Here is a 13882-nt window from a genome sequence, read left to right as displayed (position 1 = left end):
AAAAGCCCCCCCAACTACCCCACCCCCTTCCCTGCGTGTCTCCTGTCCATGAAAAAAGTCTTTGAGGCAGCACAGAGCTGATGGGGAGGGGGGAGAGGGACCTACAGCCCCTCCCCATCAAAGCCCTAGACAGTACCTGTTAGGAGATTTCAACCGGAGGAATACTGCTATGCATTTGAGAAGAAATAAAAATGAAATAATTGGGGATAATTCACTAATGGAACTAGGTCAGCAGGCTGTCCTTGCATCACTGTGGCACAGAAAGCTGCATCCCATCAACAGCATTCTCATTTACGAACTGGGTCAGGGTTAAATGGGTTCAGATTAGACCATATCCAACTTGAATGCAGCTAGTGGCCCTGGATCAGTGCGACAAACTGTTCCATTTTCTTTTGTTTTCCTCTCTCTTATTTTACCCAGTAGTCTTCCACTTGATGTCCACACAAGTCTGACAGCGGCTAGCCGTCCCATCGTGGCCATTTAAGCCAGAAGCACACTTGTTTGGAAGGAATCACCGACACATGGAAAGCATCCAAGGAAAACCGTCGCAATTAAAATGAAACCAAGGTCTCCGTACTGGAGATGGAGTATTCCAGAAGGTACAGGAAAATAAAATTAAAGCTATTTAATGGATTTCAAAGAACTTTGGTTTCCTTTTAATTCTCAAAGGGTGTGAAGGTCTTTCTGGCCAAGTGTCAGACTAAGAAGTTTAAACTGGCAAAAAGGTTTTGGAGAGTTTAGAATAACAACCGTAAATCCTGTAACTTACAGCTGAATTTAAAAGGGCACAGACTGAACACAATTAGAATTCATGAGCCATATTAATAAAGCACTTTCTGCAGTTCAACATTTAGTGCTTAACTTTAATACAGAAAAATTGTATTGTGTGACAATTGTGCTTTTTTACAATACCATTTTCAAATCAGATATAAACTCCACCTTTACAAATGTGGACCAGTGAGAAGAAAGAAAGTCAGATGAAAACATTAAGGATTCTGCAAAGAGCTACGCTACAGCTTCTCTCATCTCCTGAGCACTGTGTTTCCTACACTGCTCCAATTTGTCATTTATGAGCTTTATAATGTAAACACAAACTGCAAAGACAACCTTTAATCAGAAAGAAACCTACATATAAAATTTATTAATGCAAGATCAACAACATAAGAACTTTAATCACACATCTTTCTCTTCGTAATATTTATGTCAATACCCCACACCCAAAAACAATCACTATCCAGTACACAGTTCCTAAATAACTGATTTGCATTCCTGAGACTGTGCAGTGAGGCAAACTTAGGGCCTGTTTCATTCTTGGCAAACCTGCTATTTTAAGAATAAACCACATGAAAGTAATTGACACATAAGCTCGGCCAAGATCCAGTTTTCTACTTCAACCATCCTTCCAAACCCAGCCTGCTATGTACAGTAACACGAGACGCGGACCAGTGCCTGTATTGCACAAAAGACCCACGTCACCAGTAAAGACCATTAGTCACGCCTGCTAAAACTGGGGGGGGGGGGAATCAAAGCTATTTTGATATATACCAATTGCACAGTTAACTGAACACATTTACTGTGACAATTTCCATTTCTGATGAGAATTTACAATGACATTGAATTAACTTTATTCTGAATATTTTAGAATACCATAACATTCTGTTCAAGTCTTAAGCTCAATGGAAAATAACATTTCCCTGGAGTACTATTATCATACAAATCCTTTGGTGGTCTGCATTGACAAAAGACATGACAGTCCACAAAGGCCCCTGCACTGCCTAGGTATTTTAACCAAACAAACACACACAGTCCCCACATTCCTCATCTCTGTCAACCCACAGCTAATGTCAGCAACAAGATTAGTAGGACCCCACCCCTTATAGCCCACCCTCCACTCATGTTTCAGAACACCCCAAAAAGCTAAGATTCGGGGTCTCTAACACTGCAAAAATGGTGCTTCCTGGACTAGGCTCGACAGCTGTTTCCAGGGAAGAAAAAAATAACAGCGACAGACATGCAACACCTTCAAAACAGCAAAGAGCCTTGCTGGAGCAACATACAACATACCCTGCTGCAGCAGCTACATGGTACAATGCTAAATTGCTTAACTCAGTAACACTTCTTGACCACAGGGGTCATATCTGGCTCTGCTTTGGCTCATGTCAGTTTAAAATATCTTGAGCACGACAGATGATTTTTTAAGCTATGCTGCATTAAGCCATGAATCTTAATCAACATTAAAGATCCCAGAATTGCTCCGTTTCCAAAAGCTCCTGAAAAGCATACACTCCAGAACTGTTAAACAATGGCATAACAGAAGAAAACTATGAGTTGATGAGACACGAATAGCTTAAAGGACTAGTAATATTCAAAAGAACTGCGGGCTTTTAACACATTGCGCAAATGCAGAATCAGGTACTTAAAATGCACCGTTGTGAAAGCAGGGGCAGAATTTTATGATAACTGGTTATCCTTCAGTCTAGAGAATGAGAGGCATGGCAAGAGGAGGAGGAATAATTACTTCCAGCCAAAGGAAAAGTGCCCACAAACACGAGCTGGGAGAAGCTTTCGGCTTCAGAGCTTGTTTCCTCAAGCACACGCAGGCACACTGGGCAGGCAGGCAGAATGACTTCAGGTGGTGCTCGCGAGCTGTAGTCGCAGCAGGAAGCCCTCTGATAAGAATGCCTGGTATGTATGAGCTGCCAAGCTGAACAGGAATGGGCACAGTGCATGTTCACGAACCGTGGGCCACTCCAGAGACTGAGAACGCACTTCCGTTCCCGTACCCTGCACCCTGCACCCCGGGGGCAACTTGACATTGCTCTACTAATAATTAATAATAATTCCTTTATTAATTATCCTTTCTGGACACTCCACTCAGAGCTCTTTACAGGTAATGGGGATCCCCTCCACCACCACCAGTGTGCAGCCCCACCTGGATGGTGCGACGACAGCCATAGTGCGCCAGTACACTCACCACACACCTGGGTAATGGCTCTACTCTTGAGAAACGCCCTGGGGTTTTTTTTATGACCACAGAGAGTCATGACCTCAGTGTTGTCTCATCTGAAAGACGGCACCTTTTTACTGTAAAGTGTCCCCCGTCACTATACTGGGGCATTAGGACCCACATGGACCGCAGGCCCTCTAATACCTCTTCCAGCAGCAACCTTAGTTTTTTCCAGGAGTCTCCCATCCAGGTACAGACCAGGCTCACACCTGCTGAGCTTCAGTGGGCTGCCAGCTGGGAGTTGCAGGGTGATCTAGCTGCTGGCTATCACTACTCATACAATAGTGCTAGCGCCAAGCATTTATCTGCCAACACAGAACACCTTCCAAGCTGGTTTCTTTGGGGTCTACCTGTGGCTGAAGACTGGCTAGAATTTCCATTAGGTCCAATGCCAGAGCCACTTCACCCCAAGAACACCCACTCAGACTGCAGGAAGGAAAGGAAAGAGACTGAAAAATAAGGAATTCTGAACTGCAGAAAGGAGTAACAGTCTGAGTAACTTATGCACAAGAGAGACAAATGGCTGGATCCCAGCTCCAGTGAACACCTACTCCATCTGTGGATATTAAATCCCATTAGCCATAAAAATGAAATTGTACAGCGGGACCTTCCCAGACAGTTCCGTAAAATTCTAATTGGTAAAAATTACAGTTTGTGTAGTATTTCACTTGTGTTTTGGGGGGTTTTGCTATTAAACTACAGGAGTAAATTCTGCCGTTACAATGCACAAATACACAACACACTAATAACCCACCATCTCCGTTAACATTCGGCTAAAAATACAGATGTTAAATACCAAGTAAACTCGATCTTTAAATAGAACATATTAGCACACCTTAAACTAGATTTCTCTCTGTGATAATGCCTGAAATCACAACAGTCACAAACAGGATCGTGTTCTGAAGAACAAGAAGCATCCATAAATAAATTGCAGGTTATTTCACTGCCAGGAAAAAAAAGCATGCTTACAAACAAAAAGCTTAGAAAGACAGTTTCAGTAGAGCTGGAGAAAGACTGGAGAGGGCAGTCAGCTGCTTCTCCTGGTGCCTCTTGACGCCTCTGCAGGATCAGTCACTAACACTTGAAATCACCTGTCTTCAAGGCAGAATGAGCCCCGTGACAGAAGGGGTCAGAATTATTCAGCAGCAGCTCCGAGCGATATACCACCATTAAAAACATGCCAGTTCTTACTTTCCCAATAGACACACTGTGGGCGTGCTACCCCTTTCACCGTAAACGAATGAGATGGGCAGGAAATCTTTAGGAAGATGAGGTCAAAGGTGCTTAAATTCAGTGCTATATTAAGAAACCTTAAATAATAAAATACATTTAGAAACTATAATTGGAAAAAAAAACATATTGAAAGTACTCATTATAAGTTATGGTAAGCTATAGACCCTGTATATCTAACCAACATGAAATCTATGGCTAGGTTTAATGCCGTTATCAATCAGGAATTTCCACATTCACTTACGTCCTGTACACAAGGCTTGATGCACACATTAGACAATTACCCAAGGGCTAATAGTCTATTAGAATGAATAAACCAGCGCAGAACGCTAACTGTAACAGCTGGTCGCCACAATGACCCCCTACTGGCATGAAGATTCAATTGCAGATGAGGAGGAATGTTGAAGGAACAATGTTTCCTTCCGTATTAACCTGTCTCATATCAAGACGTAACAGCTGATCACAGCAGAGTATAAACTAAAATGTAAGAACGGTCTAATAAGGAGCTCTCGTTTAATCATAATGCATACTACTGAACTGCAATGTGCTTCTCCTGTCCACAATCCAATTCTTTTCCAGGTCATGCACTTTACACAACAGGACATCAAGTGTTGCAGACATTAACCATTAATATGTTTGATGATGGGAACATTAATAGCATTAAAAATGCCCCAGATAGACTAAGGGTCAAATACATTTAAATGCAAATGACTTGTTGAAATGGTGAATATGCATAAGCAATACCTTCACTACCAAAGCTTAAATACAAATGCAAATATGTGACTTCTTGTTCTAAATTTCACATTTTCTTCCATACAATAGATATTAAATGATTAGTCAATACAAACATGAGCACAATTTGTGTGCTACATAGCCTAAATTATCGCATATGTACCAATACATGTGCTGAGAAGAGAGAACCTTTTACTCATTTTGATGGCTACAACACAACTTAAATAAAAAGGCAAATCCTGTTCAAACAGTTATAGGATTGTACCCACTCCAGTTCATCACAACAGCAGGAAGACCTTCTATTGAACTATTCTGTGCAGCTCAAGCTCTGCTCAAGTCCATGCTCTGTTCCACCACTTCAAATCTGTCACCCTCAAAAGCTATGAAAGTCATGGACAGGTGAGCTCAACCGAACTGAATGCATGGCAGTTGGTCAAAGTGTAATTTAACATTATCTTGATGAACAGCACTAATGCAGGTAAACCCAGGTTTAAACAAGCACTTGAAATCTTTTAGAAACCTGCTCGTTAATCCAAATAGAGTTCAGAATTTGAAAACACGAAATGCAAGTGAAAAACTACAAATGTATGCATGTTAGATTTGAAAGCATTTATGACTGACCACAAGCCTCGTCACAAACTAGATGCTGAAGCTGTGCAAACCACACACTGGTCACATCTACAAGCCTACAGGTATGAGTTACAAATCTGATCTGCTAGTGGAAGGAGAGAGGAGATGCTAAAATTAGCCCTCTTTTTTGTCAATACCAACACCTGACACAAGAACGCAGTTTCAGCATATAGCACGTGTGAAATCTGCTCACCTGTACCCATCAATAACTTCATCGTGTCCCAGTATCTGCTCCTCAGGAAACAAGCAGCCCTGGCTGCATAACCCTGGTGTTTGAGTAACCTCTTCTCGTTATTTTTTATTTAGCCAAGCTGATAAATTAACAGCTTGGCAAACCATGCAATTATCCTCTCATACTCAAAAACATCTTTAGGAGATTATCACTGAATCTAACGCAAATATATGTAATTAGTCAACAGCTTGATTTACTTCGAAGAGCAGTTGGCGAGTGTTGCTCACACTGCTGACAACGACAGTAACACGCGCAGGAGGCAGAGCCTTGCTCAAACAGCTCTTCACAAAACGCAGATGGTCCATTTGGAGCAGATAAATGAGAAATATGTAGCCCACATGAACAGCTGACCCTGTGTTTTATACTACATCATTGTTGTGGACCTGGGGGCTTTGAAAACAATATGTTATGGGAAGGACATCACAGCCTGATGTTCACAAATGACCGTCAACTACATTGACTGGCTGAGAGGGCAACTTCAAAGAATCTCAAATTAACTTATATGTGCAGCGCTGGAAACAAGAACGGAAGACAAAAACACTGCAGATGAACCCCCTGCTGTGAAAAGGGCAAAGGCTGCATGACTGCAGAATAAAACAGTGAATCACACAAAAAGGTAAGAGCCTGTAAGAATGTCTCAGTACAGAATAAGGCCCACTATGGCATATGTCAGAATGTAAGGCTACAATACAATTTCTGACATTTCTTTCAGTGCCAAAGTGTCTTAATGAACGGTCAGCCGATGATACCGGAAAGAAATAAGACAGCACCATTCAAAATGGAAACACTCTGTAACATACAGTGGATTCCAGGTCATCACTGCAAAGGAGAATTTGTTCTCAAATGCACTATCTGGTAAACTAAAAGAATAAAACAAAAAAGACCAATGTTTCTCAAACAATATTTAAGATAAGGCCTTCTGTCTGGTGTGCTGGAATAACCCCAGTTTATTACCAGGTGAATGCTTTTTTGGAGTGGCTCTTCACCATCAATATGCGTATAGTCCAATCAATAGAAAGCATGCATAGAATTGTAACCATTCTCATGCTCCATAAGACATCCTAATAGCTTGTTCATTTCCGCCTCACTGTTCTGGCTCAAGAAATCCCTATAAGGACTGATCATGGGAAGGAATCTTGGGAGAAAATAACACAAGTCACCAAATCTGAAGACCCGCTCATTTTTATAAAGAGAGCACCAAGAAACACATCACTGTATGCAAAGAAATTCTCAGAAGAGCAAAGGATTTCACTGGATTTTAAATCATTTGTGTCAGGTGGCATGTTTGATTAATTCATCATTCATGGCTGGCCGTTACATATTTATTATACTACAACAGCTTCATGCTATTGGCATGTTGGGGCAACACCTCAGGTGGACTCGCCAGCAGTCATCTGTAGCGAAGAGACATGGTTTTGGGGACACTCTGATGGATGTTGCAGAGTGTGTCATTGCCACGCAGAAATGTGTGCTCACTGGCGTGTATAACAAAGTCCCATATGTGGTGGTGTGGGGAGTAGAGCCGAGTTTCTACAAAACTCCACACGCAGTGACTGATGGCCACCTGACCGCACAGCGCTTCACGGATCGAGTCCTGGGACCTCGCTTGCTGCCCTGCCTGCAGGCTCATCCTGACACGATGACATTCCAGCAGGACAGCGCAGCTTGTATAACAAGGGATTTCTTGCAAAATAAAAACGCTGCCTTTAGCCCATGGAGGTCCTATGGCAGGCCTGAGCCACTGTGAACATTTGAAGGAGGAACTGGGGTTGACACGTGGTATCTAAGGCTTGGAGATCAGTTTTGAGCAAAGAATCAAGGTTTTGGGGACACTGCTGGAGGTCACAGAGACACGACATGCATGCTTCTAAACTGGGACTTTCACAGTACAACCCCCTGCTGATGACCGGTTTATTCAGCACAATGGATGTACTTCGGCAATGTCAATAACATATCAGCGCACCTGTCACAAAAAAAGTGTAATCTTTCTGGCATTAAAAACAAGATTATGACCAGTCTGACACAGTGTGCTGTGGTTGGTATTGCTGCCTCGCAGTGTTGGGGCCCTGGATTCAATTCTTGGGGTGCTGTCTGCGAGGAGTTGGCTGTGTGTTCACATGGGTTTCCACCAGGTGCTCTGGTTTCCTCCCACAGTCCAAAATCATGCAGGTCGGTTAACAAGCTCCTGTAAAAACTGTTCGTGGCGTGCGTGCGTGCGTGCGTGCGTGCGTGCGTGCGTGCGTGCGTGCGTGCGTGCGTGCGTGCGTGCGTGCGTGCGTGCGTGCGTGCGTGCGTGCGTGCGTGCGTGCGTGCGTGTACTTGTGTCTGTGTGCTCCCTGCGATTAGCCAAGGTCCCATCCAGGATGTATCCCACCCTGTACCTGTTCGGCTCCAGCTCTCCCAGGACCCTGTACCGGACAAGCGGATTAGAAAACTGATTGATAAACTGTGACCAAAAACATCCACAACTCGTTTATTAATTTGAAGCACCCCTAGGTTTATTAAAAACCGTCAATGAAGACAATGCCTGCAGATGTAACCTGAGTGAACTGTGGAGGCTGTGTGTGTGATTTGTGTTGAGGGGGATGTCTCATCACAGGCATAGGTAAGAGGGAATGTGAAAACATCCACAGGGTGGTTTACAACACAGAAACTCCCTCTGCAAGCCAGGAGATCTCTGGAATGCATTCATGTCTTTTGAGATTTAAATTAAACTAAAAACATTTCACCTACATTGTGAAGCTATATGATGCAGAACCATGAAAACCTAACCCTTTTGATAATGTAGCCAAAAGCATCCTTTTATACCTCACAAAAAATAAATTCCCCACCAAAGCAAACAAAAAATAACTACGTTACTTCATTAAAGGGAGAAAGGGGTAAAAAAGTAGAGACGTGAATTTGGAAAACAATTCCGTGTTACCACACATGGGCAAGATAAGAACAGCTGCAAAACTACCAATAAACTGCAGACAGATGTGGTTTTTCACTCACTGAGCTACCATGGGCTTTTTCAGGGTCCTTTAACGGATCAAAGCCTGTTGTGATTTTCAATTAAAAATTGCTTAAATTAAAATGTACCTGATTTTCAGGAGAGGATATCAGAATTAGTATCTTGAATTAGTATACTCATCCTCCATGTTTATGCCCCCAACTCCAAACCCTACGAATCCCTATAAACTCCCAGAGGAATTACCTTCTGCCTCATTTTATTGCTCTTCAGGCACAATGTGCTAATGCAATCCCCAGTCCAAACACATCCCTTTGTACTATACTCCAACACAGCCTGCGATTCTACACAAGTGCAGCTCATTTCGGACCAAAGCCTTTTATCAGCTTCCTGACACAAAGAACCCAGGCCCACCAGCACACTGGCAGTCTCTGCCTTTTTAAAAAGATTCTCTTACTGTAATTTAGGATGTTTTTAAGTCAAGCCCCAATACCACTCCCATTCACCCTTTATTGTAAACGCACACAAAGATGAAGTTTTCAGCCCTTATATGAATGCTGTAAGGAGCTTCCAAGACCTAAAGTTCCGTTTTTTTATTTCACGAGGTTTTGCTGACTTTCAACCAACGCAATGCTTCACATTTCTCGGTCTGGCTGCGACTGTAAACATAGCAAACGCACACAATACAGCCGCTTTCTTGCATATTTGATCGCCCCCAGGGAACGTCTAATTGTTTTTCTGTACTTGTCGGATCCGTGTCAAGTCTTTTTTTCCCCGCATAAGACAATTCATTACTTCAAGTCAGTGTTCTATTATTAGCAGCAATCCCTGCATACTGACCGAACATTCTCAGCGATTAAATACACACCAGCCGAGACATCCTCTCTGACCATTTCAAACTGATCACCTTTAAATTTTACAGATGGTATAACCATACAGAATACCATCCTTTCTCTGCAACTCATTCCGACCAGAATATATAGCATATTCTTATTGGAGTATGTAATTTTTGAATCGTTACTAACGGGTTTTAAGGATTTAGCCCCAGAGTTGTTTTGGTCGGAGGAAAGCTCCAGAGAAGGTTTTTCGCAACTGTACAGGATGCAATGTAATAATTAAGTGGACAAATTGTCTAAAACAGCAATTCTACAAACTGGCTACACGTCTCTTTCTGTCCAGTCAATGTAGATCAGGAGTAATTTAAAACCTTACACAAGAAAACGTGTTGCTTTAATCAACGAAGAATGTCCAGCATCGGTTACAATACTTATCCTGTCGCTGCTTAATTCAATTCTCCCTCTAGCTTTCGATATTCAGACTGGACCGCTCAATAAGATGTACTATAACGGTCCCTACAGTATTTGTTTGGACACTGAATAGATTAAGGTGACGGGTTAAAGGTCAATTAAAAAAAAAACCTTGCGAAACTGCAAGACTTTTCCAAACGATTTGATTATTTTTTAATTTTCCAATTTCACATTGTTATTGATAACCGATTCCGTATTCAATAAGCCCCTGCCTGAGGACGAATCGATACCCCAATCCTACACAATAGACACCCATTTCCGTCCGCCACCAGTATCTACATACGTCTCCCAGGTTAGCGATAACTACTGAATAAACATACCTGCAGAGACACAGTTGTCAAACACCTTGTTTCCTTAATGCAATTGATTTCGATACAATATTTCCCCAATTTTATTTCTTAATACCCTGCCCCTCTCTGCACAGTTAAACCAAGATCTTCCATGCGCTGGACGCGAATCGCAGACACACTACAGTGAATGCAGATTATGTAGGAGCTTTCAATAACACTCATCATCATTACAACAATTAGAAGACGAGCGAAGCCTTCACACAGTCATCTCCGTAAATTGCCTCGACGTATTTTCTCTAATTCTCTACAACTCTAAAAATTAAATTCGTGAAGTCCCCTAGCAGCCCCCTGCAAAATAACCTACTACTGCGTGCGTCGCTTCCACCGGAGAGAGCGAGCGAGCACCTTCGGTGTTCAATATTTCCAGAACACTGAAGTTACGGATTTATTTTCGCCCAACACCAACTCCACATTGCTCTTTCCTCGCCCAGCGGCTCAGTCGGACCATTCCCGAGTTCCCTCTCCAGATACTGGGATTCAAAAAAAACAATAACAATAACAAGCATTCGCAAATCTCGCAACTTACACCTCGGCGCACCAAAATCATATGCCGCCACTCGGCATTTTTTTTTTTTAAAACAAAACAACAAAAAGCCAATAAGGCCAGCTCTCAAGAGTGCCACACACCAACAGCCCCGGTCGCGAAAAGAAACCCAGTTGACGACGCACAAAAGCCCCAGGAAACTGCCGACTTGCGGAGCCGCGGAGCCGCGCGTGCGGGACCCGGCGCGAGCGACTGTTGCTCGCATTCCACCGCTTCGCACGAGCCGCACGCGCTGGCCCGTCCCCGGCCACCAGCCCGCCCCGCGCGCGCCCGGGAGCGCCCGGGCTTGAAACTTCCCGACTCCGGGGGGCAGAGGGAGAGAGGGAGAGAAGCACACCGGCGCACGTCCGCGACTCACCTCTCTCGGCGTGCCTCGCCACGGTGGCCGAGCGCAGGGAGGCGAGACAGGAGAGAGAGAGGAGCAACCGGGCTCCCCACTCCGCCATCACTTCTCCGAAAATGTTTATGATAGCGAACACCACGGGGGCAAATCCGCGTTTTAATCCTCTTCTTCAGCCTACCCCCCTCTCCCCCTCCTCCCCTCTCTCCAGCTCCGAAGCAAGCGAAGGGAGTCCCGGCGGTCTCACGCTACTGGTGTGAAGGGAACCATTCGGGCTCGGCTCGGCTTGAAAGTGTCCGGCAGGAACATGTAGTGGCACGACGTGGGGAGAGGTGGACAGGCAGAGACTAGGAGTCGGGTTGTTTTCTTGAACTTGGGCGAGAAGGAAGCCTGCACTCAATCCATAGGCGCGGGGAAGCCGCACTCGTGAATAATTGCATCGATGATACAAGAAAAAGGGCGGACAAAAAATAAACCCCTTAAAAAAAAAGAAGGGGGGGGGGGGGAGCGAGGAGGGAATCCGGGGCACAAGCACAGGAGGGGGGGGAAAAAAAACCAACCACTTGACCAAATCCGATCCGCCGCGGAGAGTGCAGCCGCCTCTACTGACTGCGCGACTGAGCGACAGCGGCGGCGTGGAGGGCTGGAGCTGGGTGTGGGCTCGCCGGAAAACAGGGGCCGGAGCGCCGGGACACTCGGGATCGCGGACTCGAAAGGTGAGCGAGTGGAAAACCCCGGCGTGGAGCCTACCGGAAGGCCACGCGTCGGGCGGGCAGAGCGCGGAGCCTGCCGGTCTCACACGCCTCTGCGGGTCTTTTGTGAGGTCACGTTTCACAAGAAATCATCCCCATGTGGTTCTGTCCACGACGCTCACTCGTTTCAGTGCTTCCCGTTGATCGTGCAGTATCCACGAAACACGTGGAATGGTCTCACTCCGTTGTTACTGTCAGTTGCATGGCAAAATTAAAATTTAGATTTTTTTTTTTTTAGAAGCGCACATAACCTGGTGCGCCTAAAAATGACCTACACACGATTTCGCGTGTTTTTGTCCGCGTTTTATTCAACTGAGCGTGCAAGAAGAAAGATCGCCCAGAGGAAGCCTGTTTTTAATGTTTTCGTCTCTTTTCATGTCTTATAAGAATGCTGTAGACGGCCAAGAGATCAGAGGAGGAAGATTAGTATAGGAAAGACAGAGTGCCTCACCGCCAGACAGACGCGGGATTTAAAGAGGGTAACACTGCCACCACACGACTGTTGCGCCGACAGCACCCCCGACAACTCCGAGAAGGGCTCCGGTCCTGTTGCCTCCAGGTCGCTTTTCAGGGTCTGTGTGATGTTCCTATTAGCCGCCGGCCTCACTGAGATTTTGACTGAGATTGTGGAGCAGTTTTCCGGGTGTCATCAATTTTCTTGCAAACCTTTCAACCGGACAGCCGACGCCCACTGTCCACGCAGCTCGATTCATATTCAGAGAACTGAGCGCTTCGGCTCATTTCAGTGTCGACGGCATTTACTCGACCCCTCGCTGGGCTACCGGGCTTTGCATGTTGCTCGAGGTCCTAAAAAAAGACTGTGCAGTTGTAATTGATATGTGATTTTTCAGAACAAAACAAAAAAAAACTAAGATCCTTGAAATAAATAAAATCTTTCTTTGACACGTCCCTCTGTCTGAATTTCCTAGAGTGTCATCCCATGGCCAACGCCATGCAGTTTTTTACAAGCGAAACCAACAGTTTCGGTCCAGCACTGCTCGTGAAAGACATGAAGATTACCCCCCCCCCCCCCCCCCCCCGACTGAATTGCGCACCGTTCAATCATTTATCTTCAGAGACGGTTAAGAAGTTTGGTCAAATGTTTCTACTGGGAAATGGTGTTGCCACAGAGAGACGACGTGAACATCTATGAAAAAGAACGATTTATTGCGGAATTGTGCATACAGCCCCAAACGTCCGGATTTGAAAGCGGGGCTGTTGAACTGGTGCCACTGGGGTGCTTTTTACGCCGGAGCTCAGAGACGCGCGCACTCCACGAGCGCTGGTTTCCCGTGAGCGCAGTCCGATACTGCACCATGCAGGCCAAGTGCAGGAAACCGGCATTTTAAACATGTATGCTACGGTACTCTCATTTCATTATTCATTCGCATTCACTTCAACACTTGATCTACGCATTTATTTGGTAACTGCGTGCTTCGTGTTGCGCTCTCTTTGAAGTCTGTCCGACCTATCCAACAACAACAACAAAAATCTCGTCTTTAACAAATGAACTCAAGACGGTTTAACATTTTACACTGGCTTTAACCATGTGTCCACTTATACTTTTTAATTATATATGAACAACCTTCAGTTTGGATTATCCGAGTCTTGTCCTAAAAGCATTACAAATCAAATTTATGGGTGCATCGATTGTATTTTTATATTGATATTTACCTGGCCAAAAATGCCACTATTAATTATCTTCTAAGCACTGTATAAGTTTAACAACATATATACTTTAGCTTAATTACTGAATAAAGAATTACGTTTTAATAATTTATTCAATTTGAACTTAAATCTAAACAAGC

The 13882-nt window shown here is 44.3% G+C and overlaps 1 protein-coding gene and 1 long non-coding RNA gene across 7 annotated transcripts in view; one reads left to right on the top strand and one right to left on the bottom strand.

The window, feature by feature from the left end:
• The window catches only part of neo1b (neogenin 1b), a 198515-nt gene extending 187054 nt beyond the window's left edge, over positions 1–11461 (bottom strand). For all 6 annotated transcript variants that reach the window (XM_088922350.1, XM_088922354.1, XM_088922353.1 and 3 more), the window contains exon 1: positions 11341–11461. In XM_088922350.1, the coding sequence (XP_088778476.1) occupies positions 11341–11428 (88 nt within the window). In that variant the 5' untranslated portion in view covers positions 11429–11461. The remainder of the gene's footprint in view (positions 1–11340) is intronic.
• LOC148831599 (uncharacterized) lies at positions 11186–12982 on the top strand. The gene is made up of 2 exons (XR_016091358.1): positions 11186–12038; positions 12462–12982. It is a non-coding gene; the product is annotated as an uncharacterized LOC148831599 (long non-coding RNA).
• The last annotated feature ends 900 nt before the right edge of the window (positions 12983–13882 follow it).

This window comes from Atractosteus spatula, chromosome 7 (assembly GCF_055471065.1).
Source record: "Atractosteus spatula isolate fAtrSpa1 chromosome 7, fAtrSpa1.hap1, whole genome shotgun sequence".
NCBI lineage: Eukaryota > Metazoa > Chordata > Actinopteri > Semionotiformes > Lepisosteidae > Atractosteus > Atractosteus spatula.
Note: the sequence above shows the minus strand (reverse complement) of the source record. Positions and strands in the feature narration are given on the sequence as shown.